This window comes from Paralichthys olivaceus, chromosome 15 (genome assembly GCF_024713975.1).
Source record: "Paralichthys olivaceus isolate ysfri-2021 chromosome 15, ASM2471397v2, whole genome shotgun sequence".
NCBI lineage: Eukaryota > Metazoa > Chordata > Actinopteri > Pleuronectiformes > Paralichthyidae > Paralichthys > Paralichthys olivaceus.
The window spans coordinates 432,501-457,500 of NC_091107.1; the positions used below are offsets into that span (position 1 = coordinate 432,501).

Consider the following 25,000-nt stretch of genomic DNA (forward strand, 5'->3'; position numbering starts at 1 on the left):
AACCTGCACATGTTACAACATGTTGTTGGTCTGTGGTTCGTTGTGTCAGCTCACTGTGGGTTTATTCTGACGGTGTGTTTCACAGGCTCTCTTCTGCTACAGATTGAATCATGGGGGTGGAGGAAGTCAAAGTGAAATCTGACCCCTCAGGGTCACGACCTTGTGCTCGACGCCAGAGTCTGTTCAACAACATCAAGGTTTGTGTTTGTGTCTCATCTAGAGTTTGATTCAGGAAGTCGAGCCGCTGGTTTTCTAACGTGGACTTTGGAGGTGGTGGGTTATGGTTGCAGAATTCTGAGTGAATCAACACATCAGATGCAGATTTAGCTGTTCAGAGATTTGGAGCTAAATTTGAGTCCATGGTTCATTTTCTGTCACTTTTCCGGGGTCGGGGGAGGTGAGTAGTACCCAGAAGTAAGTGGAGGAGCAGTGACTTGTGACTTCACCTGATGAAGAATCAGGAGAATCTTAGATACTCAAACCAGCTGTTTCCTTTCAACACGGAGGAACTGCAGCGTTACTGCGACACACAGAACCTGGAGAGACGGAAGAGACACCAGAGGACAGGCTGTACAAAGTAGATTTAACAGAAACCTGTGAGCAGATTTCTGACTCGTCTGCTCTTCACATCCTGACGTCCATCCTGGAATTGTTCTCTCAGGTCACGAGAAGAAAACATTTCCTCCCAACACAACAAGTCACACAACTCTGAACTCACATAGTTTTTCTTTCTAAGTTCCAGTCTGTTGTTGCTGTCGCCCTATATTTATTAACCTGATAAAAACCTGCAGATGAACAGATCCCACTGACAAACTGGTTCTCCTCCTCTCCTCCTCCTCCTCTCCTCCTCCTCCTCCTCCTCCTCCTCCTCCTCAGTTCTTTGTGTTTTGCCACAGTTTGCTGCAGCTGGCTCAGCTGCTGGTGTCAGGCTACATGAAGAGCTCCATCTCCACCATCGAGAGACGTTATGGCCTCTCGAGCCAGAAGTCTGGGCTCCTAGCGGCCTTCAACGAGGTCAGTGAGGACTCTTTCATCATCTTGGTCTCACACATTTTACCGCTCAGTTCATTCACTGTGCGAATTGACTCTTTGGCTTCATTTGAATCCACCAACGAGTCCAGAAATCTTCCTCAGGTCCGATGAGGTTTGTGATGTTAACATGACACTCAGGTTTAATCCTGTTTGATCAGTAACGTGAATCATACAGCCTGTAACTCCTGCGACTCTTTGCTGTCTCAGTCCACGTTGAGTCTGACGAGGCAACGTGAACATGTGACTAACTCACTGCTCTGCTGAATTCAGACACATAAATACTGGTCCAGAGGGACATGTGGGTAATTCATGATGTTGAACTGTACAACCTTTTTTCATTTTACTGTCAAAATACAAATAAATGCTGTTGTGCATCTTCAGGTGGGAAACACCATTCTCATCGTCTTTGTGAGTTTCTTCGGGAGTCGAGTCCACCGGCCTCGGTTCATTGGGGGCGGAGCTATGCTGGCCGGCCTCGCCTCGCTGCTGATGGCGCTGCCGCACTTCTTGAGTGGAGTGTACGACTACAGCAGCTACATCAGCTGTGAGACCACAAACACCACCTGTCTTCTGATCTCTTAGCGTGAACTAACGGTCCTAACATGGATGAATGCAGATGATTCCATCACGTCCCACTTCCTCAACAGTTAGATCAGGTTAAACCTTGAGTAGTCATGTTGTTGGTGGATGGAACTGAAACAGGTTTAGAAACTTGCAGTGAATGATGATGAGACACAACCTGACAGAGCCTCTGTTTCCCAGCAGCCTCCACTCAGAACAGCACGGACCTCTGCCAATCAACAAACCCCTTCAGCACCTCCTCCTCCAATCAGAGTTGCAGCCAGCAGCAGAGCCCCGCCCAGGAGAGGGCGTACCCTCTGCTGCTGCTGGCTCAGCTGCTGCTGGGTGTTGCAGCCGTTCCCATTCAGCCCTTTGGTATCTCCTACATCGACGACTACGCCAGCAAGAGGAACTCACCGCTTTACCTCGGTACGACAGCTGGTCAATGAACGTGTCCAACATTCATGTGCTTCTCGGTGAAGATCCTTCAGGAGTTTGAGTCTGTTTGAAACGAGCAGATTGTTGAAACATCCATCAGTCAGAAAGAAACGAGTCCAGTAGTTTATGAACACTGAAGATTCTGTCCTTCTTCTCAACTACACATTCCTACTCAACAGTTAACATGACCAATGAACGACTCCACTAATATCTGACATGAAGCGGTGCAGACTCTGATTAACATCTGGAACATCTGTCCCACAGTTACGTCCTTACAATCTTTGTACCGATGTTAGTGACGCAGCTGCTTCACATGTGAACACGGTTTTCTGTCTTTTGACATTTCTTCTTCCTTTGTTTTTAAATGAGACACATTCTGTTCGTCTTCAGGTTAATTTGAATCGGTGTTTCGACGTTTGTTGCTGCTTGTGTTTTTCAGGAATCGTCTTCGCTGTGACGTCCATCGGTCCGGCCCTCGGCTTCATTACCGGATCCTTGATGCTGAGATTCTACGTTGACTTTGACAAGTTGTCCTCAGGTGAGGAGACGCTGAGTCGATTATTACTTTGTCTCCAACAAGAGTCTGTCAGTCACAGTTTGACTGAGTGTGTAGTAAAAACGGTGGATGATGATGAATCTTCTGAGCACACACGATAAAAACATCTGGAGACAAACACCAGATCCAACAGGAAACATGATGATTCTCTGTCATGTGACTTGTTATTAAAGGTTTTCACTGCTTTGAACTTTACATCATCGGGTGTTAATTCATTATGAACTTTCAGTCAAACTGTTTATAGAAGAACTTATTTCAGACCATAAATAAAGATGGACGACATGACGGCCCCCCAAAGTGAAACCAAATCATCCTGATCGCCCCCTGGTGGCTGGCTGCATTAAAAAATAAAAACTCTGGTAAACCAGTTCAGTCAAATCAGGATTTAAAGTTTTGATCGTATTAATATTTGATCAAGCAGAAAACATGGCGTCAAGTTTAAACATATTTTAAATGATTAACATTTCTGAGCTGTTGATTATTGACTGTGATCATTTTATTGATGATTGATTGACAGTTGACTGACTGTGTTCTGACTCCAGACGAGATCAAGCTGGACTCCAGAGACCTTCGCTGGGTCGGAGCCTGGTGGCTCGGCTTCCTGGTGGCATCCGGCCTCCTCTTCCTCACAGCCCTGCCTTACCTCTTCTTCCCCAGAGACATGCCCAGAGAGGTGAGAGAGACGTTTGTCTTGTGAGGATCGATGAGATGGTTTCAAAAATCCAGGTTTATTTTAACTTGATGAGCCTCAACATCTCATTGAACCTCATTTTCCTCCGATTCTAATGAAACTTGGAAATATAGATAGAATCATTAGATTTGATCATTTTCTGTAACATGGTGCTCGTTCTTCTGAAGTGGATGTAACACTGCTGAGTGAGAACATGGAGAACGTTTCCTCCTTCGCTCCCTGAGTCTGTTCTCTCTCTCTGCTGAGTGGGTTCATCTCCTGAGAGAACAAGTGACTGAGAGTCTCCATCAGCTCCAGTGGACGAGTGAAGCTGAACTGAGATCAGTTCTTAACAACCAGAGTTTATCTCCAGTGTTCAGCAGAAACTTTCAAACATGAAGAACTCTGAACAGATGGATTTGTTGCAGCTCTGTTTGGCTCTTAGGGCCCTGAATGTTGCCATGGTAACAAACATGTTCATGATCAGAAGTCAACGAACTCAAAGTTCAGTTTGTTTTGTCAAAGAAAGAGAAAGTTCAGCTCCAAACTGTTTTTCAGCCAAAGAAAAACAAACTGAGTCCAACGATTGCTCAACATCACCCCCCCCCCCGACCCGTCCGACCAGCAGCACTTTCACTTTTACACTCGAGCTTCACTCTCTCGTTTCACAGAAGCATTATTATTATGTCAGATTTCGTGATTGATGAGATGAAGAGATAAAATCAGACAGAACTCTGGTGTCACGCGTTTCTTCAGATAAAAGCATCAAGTCTGAATCACACTCGTTTATTTTTCTTCTGGATTTCGTCTCTAAGGTTTGTTGCTTCGTAACAAAACATTTTAACGTTAATTCACTTAATTCACTTCACTTACCCGCCCCTCCCCCTAATGAAGCCAATCATCTGCTCTGCAGCTGCCAAACAGGAAACATAACAACACTGAATCATTCTTTACCGATAGTTTTCATTTTATTTGGGCATCAGTCCATAGTCATCAACGCTGCTGTCAGACGGCGACAGGAGGACACTCATCGTCTCAGCGGCAGCGTCCTCTCTCAGGTCAGGACTGAGTTTCAGGTTATTGGTTTTTAAAATTTTAAATCATCTCTGAGCATCAGCTGCTCCTGGCTGCTCATTGGTCGAGTCTGTCAACATATTTAAGTCAAGGCGGCAGACTCATGTTATCCGGAGGGTCCTCACATTGTCCACATCATAGCATTTTTATTTTATTTCCTTTTCATTTATTTTATGCTAGTCTGTTATTTTATTCTTTTCTTTTCGCATCATGTCTTCTTTTATTTTGAAGCAGCACAAGGCCTCTGACACAGCTACACACTCTGAGCTGCTGCTGAACTAAGATGGTGGAGACCAAAGAGAGAAAGAAAATGAGATGAAGTCCAAACACACTCTTTCTCTGCTCAGACCACATCTGACCTTAGTGTTGAACCTTAGCACCAACATATGGAGAAGTTCCTCTGCAGAGTGTCTGGATCTCAAGTTATTCAGAGGACATATTTATCACGTTCGGCAGACTTCCTGATCACAGCTGCAGACTCAGGGGTTTCAAATCCTGCGACACAAACACGTCTGTGATGCTTTGTTTCCTTTGTTCAGGACGGAGCAGACGACACAGAGTCCAGACCGGACAAACAGCAGCAGACAAACCTGCAGCATCTCTCCCTCCTTCAGTTCCTCAAAAGTACGAGTCTTCTTTTCCTCTTCTCCTTTTCTGTCTGATGAGGAAACAACTAAAGGTCATCGACTTTTATCATCAGACTCCACAGCAGCTTTTTAAACCAATTTACACATGAAATCATCTAAAATCATCAGACCTGTTTATTTATCTGTCGCTGACTTCTTGTTATTTTCAAACCTAAAGAAATCTGTGGTTTTAAACAAGGTAATGGTGCTTTTCATTTGGTCACCTGTTGGTGGCGTCATATCCCATGTGGACATGTGTTTGTCTGAAGAGTCTAAAGTGACTTTTCATCCAGTTTGAAGTCTCATTTGTAGGAAACACTTTTTACGTCTTGGTGGTTTTTAACTCGATATTTGAAGCAGATGAAGGATTTTAGTTGTCGGATGTCTGGATCTGACGTTTTCAGAGAAACAAGCTGAGCAAATGCTGTTTTGTTGGAGACAAGGTTAAGTGGCAGACAGGAAATATTGTGGCTTTAAGATTTGTGTTGATGCTCATCCAGACTTACTGGTACATTGCATTCATGGTAACTTGACTGAACTGACTCTGTCTCCTCCAGGTTTTCCTCGTATCGCTCTGCGGACGCTGCAGAGTCCCATCTACCTGCTGGTGGTTCTGGCTCAGGTCAACCTGGCAGCGCTGCTCGCCGGCCTCGCCACCTTCATGGCCAAGTTCATCGAGAGACAGTTCAGTCAGACTGTCTCTTTCTCCACCCTGATGATAGGTGACAGTCCACACGGGTCTGGTTCCCCTGTTTTGACCGATGTGCTGCTTGAGTTAGTTCAACTTGCACTTTTTTAAAAACTACTTGTTTTTTTCACTGGCTGAAGCCACATCATTACGTGAGTGTAAATGTCCAAAGGTCCATGTCTCGCTGTCCTTTCTCGGTTTTAATCATGAAGCTTCCTCAAGTTTGTTCTTCAGCCGACGACCAAAGAACAAGGCAATAATAATAAGACAGTTTGTCTCCTCAATGGACCAAAGTTAAAAATATTCAATCTTCTTTGCAGATGACACAAGTTCTGTTCTTTTAGAGGTGGTCCCTAGTTTTGTTTGGTCTAATTGGACTTGTTGGTCACAGTAATCCCGACCTTTGCCCTTAAGTTAACGTGAGGTAAGAGGTTCTTGCTTCTAGACTCTGGAAGCAGATTTTGTTCTGTCCTGAGATCAGACACTGGCTCTGAACCGACCCTTGAACTGCTTGAGTGGTGAAGTGGTTGTGAGGGTGAATCTTTTGTTGAGCGGCAGCAGCGAAAGAATTTAAAATGCACCTGAACTTTGTCCTTTTGGTTTGGTTCAGGGGGAGTCGGGATCCCAATGGCAGTGCTGGGCACCATCCTGGGCGGAGTCCTGATGCGGAGGTTGAATCTTTCGGTCAGTGGTGCCAGCAAGTTGTGCACCATCGCCATCCTGCTCTGTGTGTTCTCTGCCATGCCGCTGCTGCTCATTGGCTGCTCCACCCAGAGGGTCGCCGGTGTCTTTCCAGAGTGCGTCACAAACACTATCCCCACATTCCACAGCTGACACTAAAACACTGATGGAGACCAGACTGTTGTTGACCCTAGTGACCTGTCCAGCTTTAACCCCGCCTCCTGACAAACAGCAGGGGATTCATTTCTTCATGAATGTCTTTCATTGCAAAAAGGGAAATTTCTCGACTGTCGGGGAAGAAGGGGAAGTGATGTCACTGGACGAGAACTGATTTTAATTCTGAATGAATCGAGGATAAACTACTATCTACTTTGGAATGTTCCACAGCTGCAGGTTATTCAAAGTATTAAAGTTAAGTGTGTGTGTGTGTGTGTGTGTGTGTGTTTTCAGCACTGATGCATTGTCGTGCAGCTCCAGCTGTGGCTGTCCTCAGGACATCTTTAACCCGGTCTGTGGATCAAACGGGATCGAGTTCAGGTCACCGTGTCACGCTGGCTGCAACGTTATGGAGAGGGGCGCACAGAACAAAGTGACTGTGAGTATTATTTAACCATTTTACTGTGAAATCCTCACTCGGACTCACACAGTGACACAGAGACGATGAATTGTTTTAGAGCAACAAGATGTCGCCCTGGTTCCCTCGACAAAGATCCACTGGGATTCTTTTATTTTCTTGTGGATGATTGGAGACGGTCTGGCTGAACTGACCATGAATGAGTTTATCATTATTATTGTGAGGATTTTAGCCTGTAGAGGTCGTGACCTCCACCTGTGTCGTGTCTTGGTTTTTACAGAACTACACTGAGTGTCGATGCGTAGATGGTCTCGGACACGCGGCTCCTGGAACCTGTGGCAGCCGATGTGCCCACCTACTCCTCCCCTTCATGGTTCTTCTGGGAATCACAAGCTTCATCGCCTCTTTTTCTCAGACGCCGTCATACATGATGATTCTCAGGTATAAAGACAAGACATCAAATAGTTAAAATCAAAGCTGCAGCTCAGATCAGCTCCAGTCCTGAAACTGTCATATTGAATGATCTGTTTCCTGTAGAGTCAATGCTTGAAGATGTAAAACTATAACAAACACAAAAGACAACAAAGTTGTAGATACAGATACAGTTGTGTAATTGTACTTTTGAGGAGAACAAACTTTTAATTTATTCACCTCAGGTTGTTTCATGTCACTCGTCCCTTGACCATATTTATTGTTAAAGAAATTAATTAAATCACAGACTCACGTTGCTGCTCAGCTGAGCCTCACCTGTTCTCCATCTGATATCAGCCGCAGGGGGAGCCTTTAAAACTGCAGCCGTCACAGTTTGTCAGATTTCATGTGTTTTCAGATTTCTGTCTTCAGCTCAGAGATTTAAGAAGTGTGGTGGCAATTTCTGTGAAACAAGCACAAAGTCAAACACTTCTTTCTGTAAGTTTAATTCAGCATCTGCAGATGGACTCATTAGTACACATCACCTGAATGACATGCACAAATGAGCAAAGAACTTAGGAGAATCTGTGTTCTTATAACTCACAGCCCCTTTCCACTAAGCATGCAAAGGTATTTATTACCCTCCTGTAGTTCCACTCAGTGGAGGAGACATCCTGTGCTTTTACATGTTCTGTGGATGACCCCCCCCCCCCCCCCCCCCGTCTGTGAGATCCCAGTTGTTTGATCCCAATCAGGCTCACTCAAGTCTCTTAAGCCACCATCGTAAACCTTAAAGTTGCCCTTTTAGATGAACAGTTTGGTCAACCATTTGGTCAGTCCTCCACATACATGTCTGTTTATGCAATTAAACACACACAAATGTAAAATTTCCATTCCAGAAGTTTTAGTTTCAAGTTAAAACCAAATAAAAAATGTCTTAAAGTTTGATCCACCGTAAGAAAGAGTAGAGAAATGAAATAAAAACAAATAAGACAAACTAAAGCAAAATTAATATTCTGTTTGTCATCATTTACTTTTTATTGGTTTCAACAGTTCAATAAATTCTCTCCTTGTCGATGAGTTTTCACTATTTTCATTTTGTTCAATTTAAACAACCAGAGGAGAAAATGTAAGAAATTATTAAAAAATTGTCATTAAAACTTTTTTGTGTCTAAAGTGAAAAGTTGTGAGAGATGAAGTGAGAACAGAAGTTTTTAAAGAAGCTGTGTCTCTGCTGCTTTGAAACTTCATCATCTTCATCTTGAGAACCTGGTGTTTGTGTCTCTGCTGCAGGACGGTGTCGACAGAGGACAAGTCCTTTGCTGTGGGAGTTCAGTACATGTTGTTCAGAGTGCTCGGTGAGTCCATCCGCCTATAACACAAAATGATTAACAGAATAAAAATACAATTAAAACTGTAAATCTGTGAATCAGTCGTTCTTTCATAATAAACTTTTTTATTAGTTTATTAATCTGACTGCAAATGTTGGTTTGTTTTTCACACTTTGATTTTATTCTGAAAATCAAAAACAAGAAATAAAAACGCGATGTTGATCGTTGATTTGTTCGACTTTAAATTTTTTTTTTAAATGAGTTGGTTTGTTCACCTGTTGTTCTCGTGTCATGTGACTCTGCAGCGTTCATGCCTGGGCCCGTGTTGTACGGCAGCGTCATCGACACCACCTGCATCCTGTGGGGCAGGAAGTGCGACAAGCAAACATCCTGTCTCTACTACAACCTGGACCAATTCAGACAGAGGTGAGCTCCACACACACACACACACACACACACACACTGAAACCTTGACGTTTGAGGGTTCACATTAACATGTTTAAGCTTTTCTGTCCTTTGACCTTTAAATGTCAGTGAATCACAAGTTGCATTACGAATTTGACTGAATTCAAGGAGACGTCTTCAGTTTGATCATTTTACTTCTTGTTGTGACTGTAACATGTTTTCATGTTGTTCAGAATCTCAGACTGTCCATCGCTGCAGCTCCTCTTTTCAGCCTCTGTCTCTAACTCTTGCTTTAAGCTCCTGTCTCTTTAAGACCCCGCCCTCCTGATAAAGCCTTGCTCGGATTGGTCAGCTGTTCCTCTTTGTTGTGATTGGTCAACAGCCTTCATGCACGTAGAAAATGTCGGCCTCTCACTGAGTGTAACTAGTTTGATGTCCCCTAACAATGAAAACAGTGTGCAGGGTCTTTAGTGGACGCTTGGTCAAGACGACGGTTGAAGTCTTTCTGGAGCTTCAGGAGCAGAAGAGGCGGAGCTTCCTGTACCACAGACTTTCACTAAAGCCTTCATGAGCCTATGAGAAAACTTCACGTGTCCTTTCAGTGTTTGTCCTGTCGGTGGTTCCCTGGAAAGTTGTGGATTTCCAGATGTCTTCAGACTCCTGACCCTCTATGTGTTTGTGTGTTTGCAGGTTTCTGGGTTTGCAGGTCGTCTTTGTGTGCGGTGGACTGCTCTGCTTCCTGCTGACCATCGTGGTACTGCGGCAGACACACAGACCTCAGGAACCAGAGGTGGACAAGAAGAGGGGGTACGAGCTGGTGACGGAGCAGAAAACACCTGAGGACACGTCGTCTAGAGGGAAAGAAGAAAAAGGTGTCAAGACCTGAGGAAAGGAAACCAGAGGACGCGGGGAAAGACAGAGGACATCTGACCAGAGAGACAGAGGGAGGAGGAGGAGGAGGAGGAAGGTCAGAGATGAATGTGGACACTGCTGCTGCGTGTCGAGTGTTTCTGCTGACGTCATGAGACCTACAGACTCAGATTTTTTACTTTTGTATCTTCTAGTTTCTTACATCCTCAGTGTGATCCCTGCTGGGTTCGTTCATACGTTGATATATTCTCACATATATGATGGTTTTATACGTTAATACACATTTTTTTATATAAAGTCCAGAAACATTAAGGGTGAAATTTCAGCAATAAAGACATTCCCATCTGCCCCAGCTGTACTTTTACTTAGTGCCAATTAGCACATGTTAGCAACATGGTAAATCACAGACTCATCTCCGCTCACTGCAGAAATTAAGCTAAAAAAACTCGGATACTGCCATCTTGTGGTGATGACCTAATTTACAGTCAGAGTCTGTGCAGCAGTGATGGTGGGGTGGAGCCGTGGTATCAAGGTCACACCCATACAAACTCTTGGCCAATCAGGAGTCAGTCTCAGCTGTCAATCACAAGCCTGTTTTTATATCATCAAATAACTAATTGAACCAAACTGATGAGAAACACTTGAACAAACATCAGAGAGAGAAGAACGAGCTGAAATGGCAGAAACATCTTTGATCCATGTCCCATCTGTTAACATGGAGGAGGTTTAGGACCTAGCATATTAACAGTAGAATCAAATTTCAACGCAGCATGTCCTGAGAGCAGTGAGTGGATTCTGGTGTAGTGGCCACAGTTGGTACTGCAGGTCATTGTATGACTGCGTCACATTTTACAAAACATAACAAACGTGACATTCTTTTCATTGTCAGTCGCAAAAACATCGTATTGTTTTTTTCTTTTAATGCACAAACTCAAAAAAAATTTAAAAATGTTTAAACTAAACTAACGACAAAAATGTGCATCGTTCTGTGTCGCTGAACTTTGGTCCAATCACAGAGAAACTTGTAATGATGATGATTAAAACTCTTGAATCTGAAACCGTCTCAGTGAATGTTGATAAAACTGGTTGGGGTTGTTTGTCTGTTGGGAACATTCCTGTGATGAGCGACGTGTCCAGGCAGCAGCTTCAAGTCGTCATTCACAGAAAAACGTTCAACAATCCTGCGACTGTTGAATAACAAACATCTGCAGGTTCAGACATGACGAGCAGAGTCAGAGCAGCTGAACTGATCCTGACCTCTGACCCTCCGACGGGTTCCTAACGCCTGGTTCTTGACTCTGATTCATCTGATGCAGCTTCAAACTCCAGACACTGAAGGTCCAAACACTGTCAGAATTATTCATGTGAAAATCCATCACAGCTGATCTGCTTCAAACTAATGAATCAACCAATCGATAAATAAATAGATTATAGGAAGAGCTGAGGGCTGAGACGAGATTTCAAAGATCCTGTCTTCTCCAGATCTTCATCATGAAGTGTCATTAAAAAACAAACCTCTGGAAGTTGAAGAATCAAGTCCACATGTTTTTCATGTCGTCAGAAACACGACGAGCGGATGAATCAAGTGTAACACAGCAACAACATGAAACACGTTATGTGTTATTACACATTTATTTATTATGACACACTGAGGAGACGTGTTATTGAGTTTATATAGGTTCGTTATCTCAGTGTCTGTCGCCCTCTTGTGGACACTGAGCTCTGTTGATCAACAGATATAAAATGTGTTCAGTCTAAATGAAAATAATGGAAACTATTTTTAACACTTTGCAAATGTCTCATTTTATTTTATTGTCTTCATCTGTTTTATCTGAGACGTGTTTACTGTTGATCGAACTTTTACTTAAAGTAAGTTTTGTGATTTTATCGTGACACAAGGGTGGCTGTGGCTGAGGGGTAGAGTGGTCGTCCTCCAACCAGAAGGTCAGAAGTTCAATCCCCAGTCTTCCCATCTGCATGCCAAAGTGTCCTTGGGCAAGATGCTGAACCCCATAGCACAACAAAAAAAGTGCTAGCTATAGAAGCAATGTATGTATGAATGGGTGAATGGAAAACTGTAGTATAAAGCACTTTGAGTGTTCATCAAGACCAGAAAAGCTCTTTATAACTACAACCATTTACACAGATTCTTTAATTCACTGAATATCAACAAGAAGAAGAAGAAGATTTGACTTCATGTTTCTCACTGAGACGTTTTCTCTGATTCCAGCTCGTCTTTTTCTTTTGTCCCATTTTCCTCCAGAAGAATCTCAGGAATCTGGAAAATCAAACACACACTCAAACACACACTCAAACACACACGCACACAATCACACACTCACACACTCAAACACACACACACACACACACACACACACACACTCAAAGTGGGAGATGACCTCAACTCTCCCCCCACTGCTGCTGACGTGCTTGGCTAGCAAGGCTCAGCGACTTAGAAGCTTGCCAGAGCTTTCAGCATCAGGCTCCTCTCCTGTGGAATCATCTCAGGGTCAGTTCAGGAGGCAGACCTCCTCTCAGTGTTTAAGAGTCGGCTTTAAACCTTCCTTTAACATAAAGCTTATCGTTAGAGCTGGTCCAGACTCGTCTTAGATCAGCTCTGAGTTCTGCTGCTGTAGCTTTAGAATGTGGAGGAACACATGACACATGGAGCTTCTCTTTCCTCTGCTCCCTCCTTATCACATCAAATAACTTCACGTCTCATCAACATGTTACTGACTTGACTTCTTCCCGGAGTCCCTGGGCCTTATCGCTCGCAGATCCACATCGTGGATCATGATGGTGGATCATGATCGAGGTGGCAGCTGATCGTAGACTATGATCACAATAAGACTGCTTGATAAACAATATGTCTCCTCAGATACTCGACCATTACTGACAATAACTTCTCAATTTATTCACGTTCCATCAAGCTTCAAACTGTTTCCTCTAACCAGCGCTGTAACTACTCTTATTTCTCTGACGTTCTCAGTGACACGTGGCGTCTACTGCACTTGTGTCCTGGGAGACAGATCCTTTTTAGTAGTTTCACCCTTGTTGAGTTAAGAACAGAGGACGTCACAGCTTGTTAAAGCCTATGAGACAAATTGTGATTTGTGAATATAATAAAAATTTGATTGATTAAACACAAAAACTTAAAGACACACACTTAAACATAGACACACACATTAGTTCTACACAATTATACTGTAGATTTTAAACTGAGTGTGTTATGTTTTTGTTTGACGTCGTTGAATGTGTTTTTGCTCGGAGCAGAGCGACAAAGTGAAAACACATGTTGATGTGGAAAATTCCACATCTGCATAGTGTTTGGTGGAATGTGGGAGGAGCATGTGGAGAAATGATCAGCTGCAGAGAAACTTTCACAGAAAAACTTCTGAATCATTCTGAGCCTCTGTTCATGTTTATATTCATGTTTATATTTGTATTTGTATTTGTATTTATATTTATGTTTATATTCATGTTTATATTTATATTTGTATTTGTATTTATATTTATGTTTATATTCATGTTTATATTTATATTTGTATTTGTATTTATATTTATGTTTATATTCATGTTTATATTTATATTTGTATTTGTATTTATATTTATGTTTATATTCATGTTTATATTTATATTTGTATTCATATTTATATTCATGTTTATTCATGTTTATATTTATATTTATGTTTAAAACCTGATTTTATTAAAACAAACATTGTAGAGTTTTCTTTTCAGGACTGGAGCTGCTGATTTAGAGTACAGCTCCCCCTCCTGGTTATAACATGGATCTGTTCTGCTGATTTATTAGATGAGGGTTAGTTATTAAATTATTTGAAAAACTCACCCAACCTCTGCAGCTTGAGATGTTTTCTAACCAGTTCTTTATATATTTTATGTCTTTATTCATTCATTTTTTTTGACATGAAACTCTGACCTGTTCCTCCTGGTAAAACATCTGTAAAATGTCAGAGTGAGTCCATGTGAGCGAGTGGGCGTGTCTCGGAGGTTTCTAACACTAACGGACGTGAAACTGAAGAACACAAATGTCTCAGGATGAAGAAGAGGAGCCGTACACGTAGAAGACGAAGACGTCCACTTGGAAAGACGAGGAGGTTCCAGATGTTTTGGTGATGAGGGCCGACGCCGTGTGGACGAGCTGTAAACAACAACACTGATCTTTACACAGTTTAGACGTCATGTCCCGCCTCCTGCTGCTCTACAGGCTCCGCCCCTCACCTGAATGTCCCCCCTTTTCTATTTTCACATAACAAGGGAACATGTGGTTTCATTGTCGTGTTTATTCCTTTGAAAACAAATGACAATATTTCTAACATCTTTCCTCGTATCATCAGTATCTTAACATGATCACACCAACGTGTTTGTTTCAACATGAAAAGTAAGAAAAATCAAATCAAACGTCCTCACAGATCTGCCGCCACAAACGTGGAGCAAACACCTGAAATCTGTCGTACGACCTGAGAAGAGGACCATGAAGAGAGCTTGAGTTTAGAGAAAATTATGGCGTCTTATTGTTTGTGCTATTTGAAGCTCAGACTTGGTTCTAGGGTGAAGTTTGAGGTGAGGGTTGGGGTGAGAGTTGGGGTGAGGGTTGGGGTGAGGGTTGGGGTGAGGGTTGAGGTGAGGGTTGGGGTGAGGGTTGGGGTGAGGGTTGGGGTGAGGGTTGAGGTGAGGGTTGGGGTGAGAGTTGGGGTGAGGGTTGGGGTGAGGGTTGGGGTGAGAGTTGGGGTGAGGGTTGGGGTGAGGGTTGGGGTGAGAGTTGGGGTGAGGGTTGGGGTGAGGGTTGGGGTGAGGGTTGAGGTGAGGGTTGGGGTGAGGGTTGGGGTGAGGGTGGAAGTTTGAGGTGAGGGTTGGGGTGAGGGTTGAGGTGAGGTTAAATGGCAATGCATTATGGGAATCTGTCTTATATCCTCAGGTCTTTGGGGTTGACCACTCTGCCAATGAAGAGCAGCGCCCCCGATGCTTCGTCCCGGATCAGGTAGAGGAAGGGGCGGTCCACCCGGTATGACAGGTGGTTGGGTGTTGACATGGCGCCGGGGTACTGGTCACCTTCAGGTGCTGTCTCCATGATGACCTTGTGATTGACGCTGGTGAGCTTGGCAGCCTGGGTTGAGATCTTCTCCAGCTGCGGGTTCTCCATCCAATCAGTGAGGCCTACAGGGAGGGGGACGAGGGAGGGACGGACACAATTGAAAAGATCCTGAGTTGTCATGAATCAGAGCGTCTGTATCTCCGGAGGTAATGTTTGAATTATGAAGACTCTGTAACGTTAACATCCAGTTACTGTTTCAGTATCTGTTTCCTGTTTTATGTTGTTGTTCTTAACTCTTGTGTCATTGTACTTCCTGTCCAGACTTTTCCTCATGTTTACACTCATGGTTTCTTCTGCTCCCGCCTGTTTGTCTCTATCTGACCTGATGACTCACTTTATTAGTATTGTTTTGAATCAGGGTTTCTCTGTTTGACTCCTTTTTGTTTTTACAAACATTTAGATCTTCAAACCAAGAAATGTATTTTGTTGTGGAGTAGAAACACAAAGAAAATACATTTAAGTAGCTCCTGACAAAACTGAACCTCATAACTTGTTGGTATTCAAATCATTTCCATATTTATTATTGTGGTAAAGTCAGACCTGGACCTGGTTCTGGACTCACCCAGGTCGCTGAGCAGTGGCAGCAGGTCTGTGGAGTAGCTGAGCCTCAGGGTAGGCAGAGTGAGGGACACCTGGGCTGGGAGCAGTGTCATGGAAAGGTCCTGAACAAACTCAGCGGTCAGACTCTCCTCCAGCAGTGTCATGTTGGACATAACCTCGTCCGGCAGGAAGATGAACATGCTAACGTCATTCTGCATCTGGATCTGAGCAATCTGGTGGACGAGCAAAATAAACATTGTTCAGGACAAATTTCAGAAATGAAATGGAAGAAGTAGAAAACACTCACCGTGCAGCTCAAGTCTGAGTCGGCTCCCATCTTCACAGGATAGTTGTCCTGCTGCATCATGGGAACGCGAACAGGTGCCGCGCCGTCCACCTGAAACTCCTCCATGACTCCACTGTTACTGAAGCGAGTGACCCACCTCCCTGTTAACAGAAAACTGTGTCGTCACATGTGACCGGCATCAAACTGTCGATGTAAAGATGTTGAGTTTGAAATCCTCCCGACGCACCTTTAAAGTAGGCGGCGCTCACAGTGTTCACTGAAGGGTTTCGAGAGGAGGGTTTGGCCAGGAAGCGCTGCACCTTCCCGCCGGTCTCCTGAGACACCCAGTCGTTGATTTCTTTCAAATCTTTGCCTCCAACCGGCAATGCCTTTGGACGAACTCCATACTGCTGCTCCACCAGCGCCAAGAACTCCTGGTTCAGACGAAGTCCTAAACACAGCAACACAACCAAAAGAGATTTCCATGAGGGCATATTAATTCAACACCTTGTTGTTAAAAAGGTTTCAAAACCGATACCTGATGCTGCCAAAAATGTAGAGTACCCAAATCAATGTACCCGTCTGATACTGCGTCTTTAAAGTATATTTCTTTTCCTGGAAATCACTTGCTTGCTGCTCAAAAACTGCAGCTGCACTATACCTGGAATTACAGTACCTCCAGGGGGCAGTACACCTTGACGTTGGTTGCCATCCACCAATAAACCAAACGAAGAAGAAGAAGAGACCTGATCTGTTCAACCAGTTGACCCCCCTATCTGAAAACACATTTAACAGTTATCACATGTTCCAGGTGAACTCACGTCGAGCCAGGTAGAGACGAGCAGCGATGCTCAGGCCTTTCCCAGGTGAGCGGAGGGAGGCCAACAGGTCCTTCAGGGTGTTGTGGAGCTGAGGGTCCTGCAGGGTGTGAAACCTCAGAGCCCTGAACAGCTGCCGCTCAGCCAGCTCTGACCCTCCTGCAGGAGACATGTCAGATTCTCACGTGAACAGTTTCCTTTATCGGTGGAAGAACATTAAGTTTAAAGACCCTGACATGAGCAACTTCATACTTTAGACAGATTCAGCAACAGTATCACTGAACCAGAGGATTCACATTTGTTTTATGTTAAGAGAAATATGATCCCTTGTCTCTTGTCTCCATCTTGGAGCAGTTCACAGGCTTTGAGGCAGTTTTCTCTTTTACAGCCACAATAATTCTCAGCTTTGTCAGAACGAGGTTTATTAACATTATTTAAATGTTTTCTACTTGGAGAGAATGATTCTACAGCCAAATAATGAAATGACTTCTTATTCATGAAACTGTTCATGGGTTTGAGGTTTTTCCATCATGCAGAAACATTCTGTTGTGAATCAAAACCTTTCTCCTCCTCCAACATTTTTATGCAACGTGTCGCCCTCAAGGAAAAACTCCATGGAAACAGTTTATTGGAAATCATTTTCTTAAACAGTTTCTGATGGAGAAGATTCTGAGCTCAGCCTCGGTGCAGGACTCTGAACTTTTGTCAGACCAGGTTGAGTTCAGATGGAAACTTCAGCTCGAGCAGAAATCATTAAAAACATCAGTTCCTCTGTGTCTATGTGTAATTTTCCGTCAAATGTAGGAAAACAAAGTGACGACCACCTGATGACGATGGAGTCTTTACCTGAACTCAATTTCTGTGAATGTTTTTAGTTTGTGTTGAGTTTGTGCCTTCACCCATGGACAGTTGGGTCAGCGCCGCAGACACACTGATGGGGGCCAGGAAGACGTTGGTCGTGGTGTCGCGACTCGCCAGAGATCGGAACAGGTTGTAGCCAAAGTCGGAGGTGGCGGCTGCCAACCTCGTAGTTGGTGTGGTGAAGAGCTCGACATGCTCCTCCTCCACAGTCGTCTCCTCGCCCTCCGACTGGAAACAGGACAGAGAAGAGTCGTCGGACACTTTCACTGTAATTACTGAAATATACTGGGTGTGTTTGATGTTGGTGTATTTGTGTGTTACACAACAATCACGTCACAACAGTAACTTCCTGTGTGAGAAATCAGAAACAGCTGATGTGATACCTGAGCCTGACTGAAGCTCAGGACGACTCCACACATCAGCAGGAATGTTGTTGTCTTCATCCTGCAACACAAACACATGAGGGTGAAGACGTGTCACAATCTCACTGCAGGAAACACAATGAATCTCAGGCAAAGAGAAAACCTGGAGGAGAATATGTGGAGACACTGAGACAGTGTCAGAGACAAAGACGACCAATGTCTCCCTCAGTGTTTTGTATAATCACAGTGAAAACCCACAGGATCCAGCTCCCAAACCTCAAACCTCCAAATAATCCATCATCCAAAAACCTTCTGAACATCTGAGCAGAGAAAAGTGATCTCATTCCTCAAGCTCAACATTTTCATTCGGACACAAACAAGTTTCAAACAAAAGCTCTGACGCACAAAGTTCCTTTGTTCCTCTGCAACATCTGGAGCTGGTTGTCATGGTTACAGAAACAAAAGTCTGTCATCTGGACCTCAGACCGCATGTACACACACACACACACGCACACACACGCATGCACACACACACACACACACAGAAACAAACAGATACACACACACACGCACACAAACGTGCACACTCACATACACACACACACTGATGAGAAACTCCTGGTTTAACGGACAGTTTGCAGTAAATCCATAGAAACTACACAGATGTAAAAACTCGAGATGAATAATGTTGAGAATCTGAATGTTTCCAGAAACAGTTAAAAACCAGAGTCACACCAGATCCACACTGAGAAACCTCAGTTGATCCATTTATAGATGAAGTGAGATAAGATGAAAGTTAAATACTTATTTTTATTCTTGTTCCTGAATTACAAACTGATCCGACCACAGACGCGTGTGTCCTGGTTCTGATCCGGTTTTTAAAAGAACTGATGAGTTGTTCAGAAACTCCGGTGAAATAAATCTGTTGTTTCTGATCAGATCATCTCTGAAGTCAGCTGTAAAGTCACCACTCACCTCAGATCAGCTCAGATCACCTCAGCTCAGATCAGCTCAGCTCAGCTCAGCTCAGATCAGCTCAGATCAGCTCAGATCAGCTCAGATCAGATCAGCTCAGCTCACGTCTGATCCGGATCAACGTCGCTCCGACTGTTTCTCTGCAGGCGCGTCCACGCGTTGCTCCTGCATCTGCACCCGCAGCGGGGGCGAGCGCCGGGGCCGCGCAGGCAGAGGAGAAGCTGCAGGTTCCAGATGAATGAAAGTTTCCAGATTCAGTTCCAGAATCTTCTCTCAGCAAAAGTGAGCCACGCGAGCTCCTCACATCTTTAACCACGTGATGATTTTTCATGTGAAACCTCTCAGACGATTTTTTGTTTTATTTCAAATGAACTGATCCTGTTGGTGAAGCTACAAACACATTTCAAGTCAGAACCAGAACCTGAACCTGGAACTCCTCCTCTGAACCCCAGAACCTGGAACCACCTCAAGAAGAAGTCAGAAACCACTTATAGTGAAGCCCCATGCCACTGGATTTCTGCCCAAAGCTTCACCATTTTGGAGGTTCAGTTCTATATAGGGCCCCTCTTGCCTGGAGCCTCCTTCAAAACATATAAGAACCTCTAATAACACGTTATATATGAGATGAATCCTTATGGACTCCAGGAACATGTGTCATGTAACAACCTAAAGGATCCCTGGTCTCCTCTTAGAGCCAAAGAAACCACTTGACCCCTGAACCGTCCAATAACTCACCTGAAACCCGGTGAGGACCATCTCATCAGCCACTGAACCACAGTCATGATCCCTCAAACTCTGAAGGTCCAGTGGAATCCATGTTGGACATGAACCTACACCTGAAGCCTCCTACTGACACCACCTTAGACTACACCTCGCAAAGGGTCCACTTCATTTAGACATCAGGACGCTACCTCAGGAAGTTTAAGGGCCCCTGACCGTTGAAGGGCTCAGGGAAGCCAGTAGAAATCTGTAGGGGGAATTAAAGTGGGTTTAATTTTGAGGTTAAAGTCGTCATCAACTTGACTCACGTGTGTCAACGTCTTTATTTGGGACTGAAGTTAAAATACATGACTTGTTGGAAGGAACTGTGTTTTTTGGGGTAAACCAGAGTTTGTACTGATTCAAATTGTTGACAGTTTTCATATAAAACTTGCTGATCACAGTAAATTGTGCTGCATTTGTATTGAAAACACAATGCACCTTTAACATCACAGCACCAGGGTGATCTGCTGCACTTCTGAATTTACTAAACAAAACATCAAAAATTTGGGAAATGATTTAGATTTTTTTCTTGCAGAGATTAAATGAGAATAAACAAAGAGTTCTAGTCTTTATGCTAAGTTTTACTAACTAGTTGCTTCATATACAGAGGTTTCTATCAGACTGAGTATCAAACTCTCAGCAAGAAACACAACAAAATGTCGAGACGACTAATATTTCAAACTTCAGTTGGTTGCAGAGTCGACTGGTTTGGAGAAGGTTTCATGTCTGTGCCCTCCAGTCCATTTACACTCTGCAGCGGCTCCATCTCACGATGAAGGGTGCTGCATGGCTGCATCCTGCTGCCTTCCGCTGACTGTAACTTCCTGTGTGACCCGTTGCTGTGTTTGCTATTTGTGTCTCTTTCCCTGACATTGTCCATCACAGGCTGGTCGCTCATGGTGCTGTTGCTGTGGGGATCATCATTGAGCATGGCGTCTTTGTTGGGGGAGGGGTTTGTGACAATGCCCATGAAGAGCGGGACCAGGGAGGCATCATCGACGAGGGCGAAGAGGAAGGGGGAGTTGACGGAGAAGATGGAGACGGAGCGCACGGAGGTCACAGCCGTGGTGGCGGACGCCTCCACACCTTCCTCACTTAGTTCGACTGTGCTGGCATGGAGGACACCCGACACCTTCAGAGGCAGGTCGGAAATCCCAGAGAGGTTGGGCCCTGAAAACAGAGAGCCGAGGCCTGACAGAGAGAAACTGAGTTACAGACCGGAAACAACAAGAAACTGCAGGAAAAACTGCTGAAGAAAGAGTTTGATGGAGTCTGGGTCATCTATTTGTGACAGCTCTTGTTTTCAGTCTTGTTTCTTCTGGCTCAGAGGAGATAAAATTCTCACCCATTTTGGTCAGCGCCTCCTGGAGCTCATGGTGGTAATGCAGCTTCACCTTCGGTAAGTTGACCTGCATTGTTTTCTCCTGAGGTAGACGTCTATAGAGGTCAGAGATATTCAGTCTGGGAAGCACTGATGACATGTTTTCTCTCCCTGGCAAAGGCAGGACGATCAAGAAGCTGGTATTTCCCTTGAAGGGAAAACTGGCAACCTGCACGAGAGAAAAAATACTTTTTCCTAACGATTTTCCTGTCTGGACTTTGGGCAGATGACTGAAAGACTAGAGCGTCCTGATTCAACCCACCAGATCACAGAGAAGAATAACATCCATTCACAGAAGCTGGTTTGCTAATGTAAGAAATCTCTGAGAAAAACTGTATGATGTAGAAAAACCTTGAACTCTCGACTCCACCTAAGATACTGCATCATGTGTGTATTACTTGTGCTTCCAGCTCTGGATCATCGAGGAGGCGGAGAGGATACTGAGTAGACTTCATCATGTCCACTGACACAGAGTTCTGGCCATCCAGATAGAAAACTCCCTTTGAGGTCACGTGGGGGTCAAATCGAGTCTGCCATTCACCTGTCGGACAGAGAGGACCAGGATTCAATCACCTTGTGCGTGGACAGATTATAAAAGACTGAAGTGTTGGTTCTGCTCCTATTAAAGTGGCACTTGTACAGACTTAGCATCTTATTTGTGAATGATGATTATAAAGATTGTAACAGACTACTCTGCTATAAAGCAAGATTTCATACCATTTGTACTTTAACTCTTGTTATGTCATGGGTTTTGACATGAAACCCAGTTTCAAAGGGTTTGAGAAGATGTTAGTCTGCAGGACAGCGGACACACTAACAGGAGTCAGTGCTTCAAGAATGCCTTGGTATCATTTAAAGGTCAAATCAAATGTCTCTGCACCAGCAGCACTAAGGGATTCTCTGAAAAGAGCTTTGTTTGTGGTAAGAAGGACACGAGGGGCCCAGATAGTGGCATAGAAGAGGAACCATTGTCCTGCAAGTCAAGTAGCTGATGTTTTCTTCACAGGAGCTAAAGGCAGCTGAACAACTAAAGCTTGAAATAAACCTGAAGACAAACAGAGTCCTGATAATGTCCTGAACACTGCCCAAAAACCCCTGAACTTCTGGAGGTGGACAAAAGCACAAATGTATTGTGTTCACACACAAACTGCTGGAAATATGAAAATGAGTTCATCAAGCACTGAGGTTTTCTGATTGGATCACCTTTGAAATAAACAGCATTTATGAGCATGAGCACCACGTCATGTGGAATACTCTCCAGAAAGTTAGGGATGTGACCATTGGTGGCGTTTTCCACCCATTGGTTGACCTCGTCTACAGAGACCAGAGGAACCGGCTTTGATCGGTACCTGCAAAACAAATCACCTTTTTACTTCCGTAAAAAACAGAGACAAACATTTGATATTACTGCTTGTTGCGAAGGTGAATTCCTGTTAACATGAAAATACTTCGTCCAGCATCAGTCATTTCATCTCACCACTGCCATTTTATGAGCTGATCTATGTTTTCATGCTGTTACCAAAATGACCAGCAGATGTCACTACAATCCACCTCAGCAGCTGTTCAGGATTCAGCTGTTGTTGCTTATGGTGATTGAGCCTGAAAAGTTATTGAACCTCTCAGCCTTTAGCTTGTTGTGACTGTAGCTGATACCTGGTCAGAGAGTCCGACACAAACGACAGCTTCACCTCAAATCCTGAGAGACAGAAGGAGGGAGAGAAAATGGAAGAGGTGGATAAAAAGACTTTAAAGTTCTCAAACTCTTTCACCAGTTCAACGCCCATCAGCACAAACCTGGTCTCAGGTACATGCGTGATGCCACATCCAGTGATGTATTGCTGAGACGAGGTACAAGGCTTCCCAGGATATGATGGTAACAGGGTAGAGAGTTGGCGTTCAGGCTCTTCAGTAGCAGCTTCTCTGTCTCATTACGAGAACCTGAGTGAAAAATTCAGATCTAACAAAGAGCTTCTAAAATGTCCAGTTACATAAACGCTGTTTAAAATGAACATATGTTCAACATGTGTTCAACATGTGCACACGTGTGTTGAATTGGAGCTGCTCTTACTTGTCTCAACTGTGTTGTGGATGTGATGAAGCAGCTTGTGAATCATTTTATAATCATGAATGTCAGAGACTGAATTCCTCCAGATTCTAAAGTCAAATTAAACTCACCCAGGGTGAGCTGAGCGAGGGCGAAGGCCAGACTGAGAGGGGACAGGATGACATTCGGCTGCTGTGGACCAAGAGGAAGATTTTCCAGAAACTGTAAACCCAGTCGCTCTATGGCGCTACCTAGAGCCCTCTGTTCCTCAGGGCTGAACACCTGATGTCCAGTGCAGCTGTGATCGGTCTCCTCTTCATCTACAGGGCCAGAAACATCTGGAGCTGCTGGACTGGGATCATCCTCAAAACAGAAGAACACACAAGGATCAGTTTCTCAAAAAGCAAAGAAAGAGTTTAACTTTAGTTATAAAATGACTGCGGTTGTTCTTACAGTCAGTCCCAGGCAGCACAGACAGAACAAGAGAAGAAGAAGACACAGCTTCATTTCACAACCAACCTGAAAAACATCAACAGATTTGAACCATTAAACACGTTATTACATGAAGTGACAAATCAATATCAGACTTGATGGTATTCTAACATTTTAGCATGTTAGCCTTAATTAATGCATCTGAAAGTGACAGAAACTGGTGCTAACATGTCTACTGACACTATTGGAAAGGTTTGTAGCAGCGAGTCGTCAGAGTCACCTGAGGTTTCAGACATGGCTGCTGTATTTACCCAGAGACTAAAGGTTACTGCCTTAGAACCTGGTTTTTGTCGAGCTGTGATATTCTGAATACACAGAATGCACTCAACTACATGAACTTGTTTTCAACATGAGCTTCATGCTCAGTAAGTGTTGAATTATCATCGTCTCAACACTGTGATTTGTAAAAAAACAGATTATTTTAACTGCTGCATGTTCAGCCTGGATTTCTTTGCTCGGTTGAGGAACCTGTTTGAGAAGAGATGAATGAAATATCTGATGAACTCACCTGACCTGCGTGTGATGTGGAGACAGACAAAGAGAAAAGAAGGAGATAAAAGATGAGATGAATAAAATGAGCGTAAAGACAGAAATGAGCAACGTCCTCTGGAAGGTGGACAGACTCACTGCTGCCCCTCGGTTTGATGGTTAATCATCAACTCTGGAGCGTCCAGAGCGGCTCTGGTCACTAAAGTCAAAATAAACTGCTTCGGTGTCACAATGTAAATGTTCGGCTGTGGAGGACGAGCTGAAATTAGTTTGATTCATTAGAACTTAAGTTAAATAGTCTTTAACAGTTTAGTCCCAAATACTCTGAATGTGGACTGAAGTCCTCGTTACTGAAATACCCAGAAATCCTGAAAACAAACAAACTGAAACATTTGTCCACTCTGGTCAGTGATCAGACCTTTTACTGCGTGAACAAAATGAGCTCAAGTCAATTACATTCAAATGAACAATGAACAGCTGTTTATTAAATGTGTGTTAACAGTAGTTTAATAAGTTGTTAAAAGTTCTGCTTTAATCTGGAAATCTTCTTTGTTTCTTTGATCAGAGGAGAAACTCTTCATCAGACATCACCTGATATTTACACTTGTCCACCAGGTGGCAGCAGAGGATAGGTTGACAGGACTGTCAGGAACCAGCATGTGATTAAACCGAACATTAAAACTTTTAAAATCATTTCCAAACTTTTCTTCTTTGTACCAAATGATTTACTTTTCTTTATTTACACAGCAAGTCACATACACACACGTTTACACACTGTAGGAAACAGCCACAATATATATAATACAATAATATTCAGTAACTCCAGACTGGAGGAGCCAGGAATCGAACCACAGACCTCCAGCTTCTCATTCAGAACCACAGACTGTAAATAAACACACATCTCCACCTTCTTAGAAAATGAAGCTAAAACATCTGGGACGTGAACGCTGCCATCTGGTG

General features: G+C 43.7%; 3 protein-coding genes across 12 annotated transcripts in view; 1 reads left to right on the forward strand and 2 right to left on the reverse strand.

Annotated features, from left to right (window-relative positions):
• Window positions 1-10,975, forward strand: part of slco2b1 (solute carrier organic anion transporter family, member 2B1) — a 12,175-nt gene extending 1,200 nt beyond the window's left edge. Inside the window, exons 2-15 of one of the 6 annotated variants that reach the window (XM_069539975.1) lie at window positions 86-197; window positions 877-1,014; window positions 1,414-1,576; window positions 1,798-2,022; window positions 2,471-2,569; window positions 3,130-3,260; window positions 4,871-4,955; window positions 5,515-5,679; window positions 6,256-6,442; window positions 6,777-6,921; window positions 7,181-7,341; window positions 8,605-8,669; window positions 8,948-9,068; window positions 9,738-10,975. In XM_069539975.1, coding sequence (XP_069396076.1) covers window positions 111-197; window positions 877-1,014; window positions 1,414-1,576; window positions 1,798-2,022; window positions 2,471-2,569; window positions 3,130-3,260; window positions 4,871-4,955; window positions 5,515-5,679; window positions 6,256-6,442; window positions 6,777-6,921; window positions 7,181-7,341; window positions 8,605-8,669; window positions 8,948-9,068; window positions 9,738-9,933 — 1,968 coding nt within the window. In that variant the 5' untranslated portion in view covers window positions 86-110 and the 3' untranslated portion in view covers window positions 9,934-10,975. Of the gene's footprint in view, window positions 1-85; window positions 198-876; window positions 1,015-1,413; window positions 1,689-1,794; window positions 2,023-2,470; window positions 2,570-3,129; window positions 3,261-4,870; window positions 4,956-5,514; window positions 5,680-6,255; window positions 6,443-6,776; window positions 6,922-7,180; window positions 7,342-8,604; window positions 8,670-8,947; window positions 9,069-9,737 lie in introns of those variants that run through there. The other 5 variants (XM_069539973.1, XM_069539974.1, XM_069539976.1 and 2 more) reach the window with 5 other exon arrangements.
• A 3,223-nt stretch (window positions 10,976-14,198) lies between these two features.
• Window positions 14,199-19,017, reverse strand: serpinf1 (serpin peptidase inhibitor, clade F (alpha-2 antiplasmin, pigment epithelium derived factor), member 1). 5 transcript variants are annotated; one of them, XM_069510048.1, is made up of 8 exons: window positions 18,923-19,017; window positions 17,919-17,979; window positions 17,574-17,763; window positions 16,678-16,833; window positions 16,104-16,307; window positions 15,878-16,017; window positions 15,593-15,803; window positions 14,199-15,092 (listed from the first exon to the last, which is right to left on the reverse strand). In XM_069510048.1, exons 2-8 carry the CDS (start codon window positions 17,976-17,978, stop codon window positions 14,842-14,844), a joined length of 1,212 nt encoding a protein of 403 aa, XP_069366149.1. In that variant the 5' UTR covers window position 17,979; window positions 18,923-19,017; the 3' UTR covers window positions 14,199-14,841. The 5 variants fall into 5 exon arrangements, with proteins under 5 accessions (XP_069366149.1, XP_069366147.1, XP_069366148.1 ...); XM_069510046.1 differs by having other exon boundaries at window positions 18,873-19,000; XM_069510047.1 differs by having other exon boundaries at window positions 18,913-18,999.
• An 879-nt stretch (window positions 19,018-19,896) lies between these two features.
• serpinf2a (serpin peptidase inhibitor, clade F (alpha-2 antiplasmin, pigment epithelium derived factor), member 2a) lies at window positions 19,897-24,209 on the reverse strand. Its single transcript, XM_020110647.2, has 9 exons — window positions 24,060-24,209; window positions 23,513-23,578; window positions 23,191-23,422; window positions 22,810-22,953; window positions 22,669-22,711; window positions 22,219-22,364; window positions 21,414-21,556; window positions 20,980-21,184; window positions 19,897-20,825 (listed from the first exon to the last, which is right to left on the reverse strand). The coding sequence occupies exons 2-9, from the start codon at window positions 23,564-23,566 to the stop codon at window positions 20,311-20,313; spliced, it is 1,482 nt and encodes a 493-aa protein (XP_019966206.1). The 5' UTR covers window positions 23,567-23,578; window positions 24,060-24,209; the 3' UTR covers window positions 19,897-20,310.
• Between the last annotated feature and the right edge of the window lie 791 nt (window positions 24,210-25,000).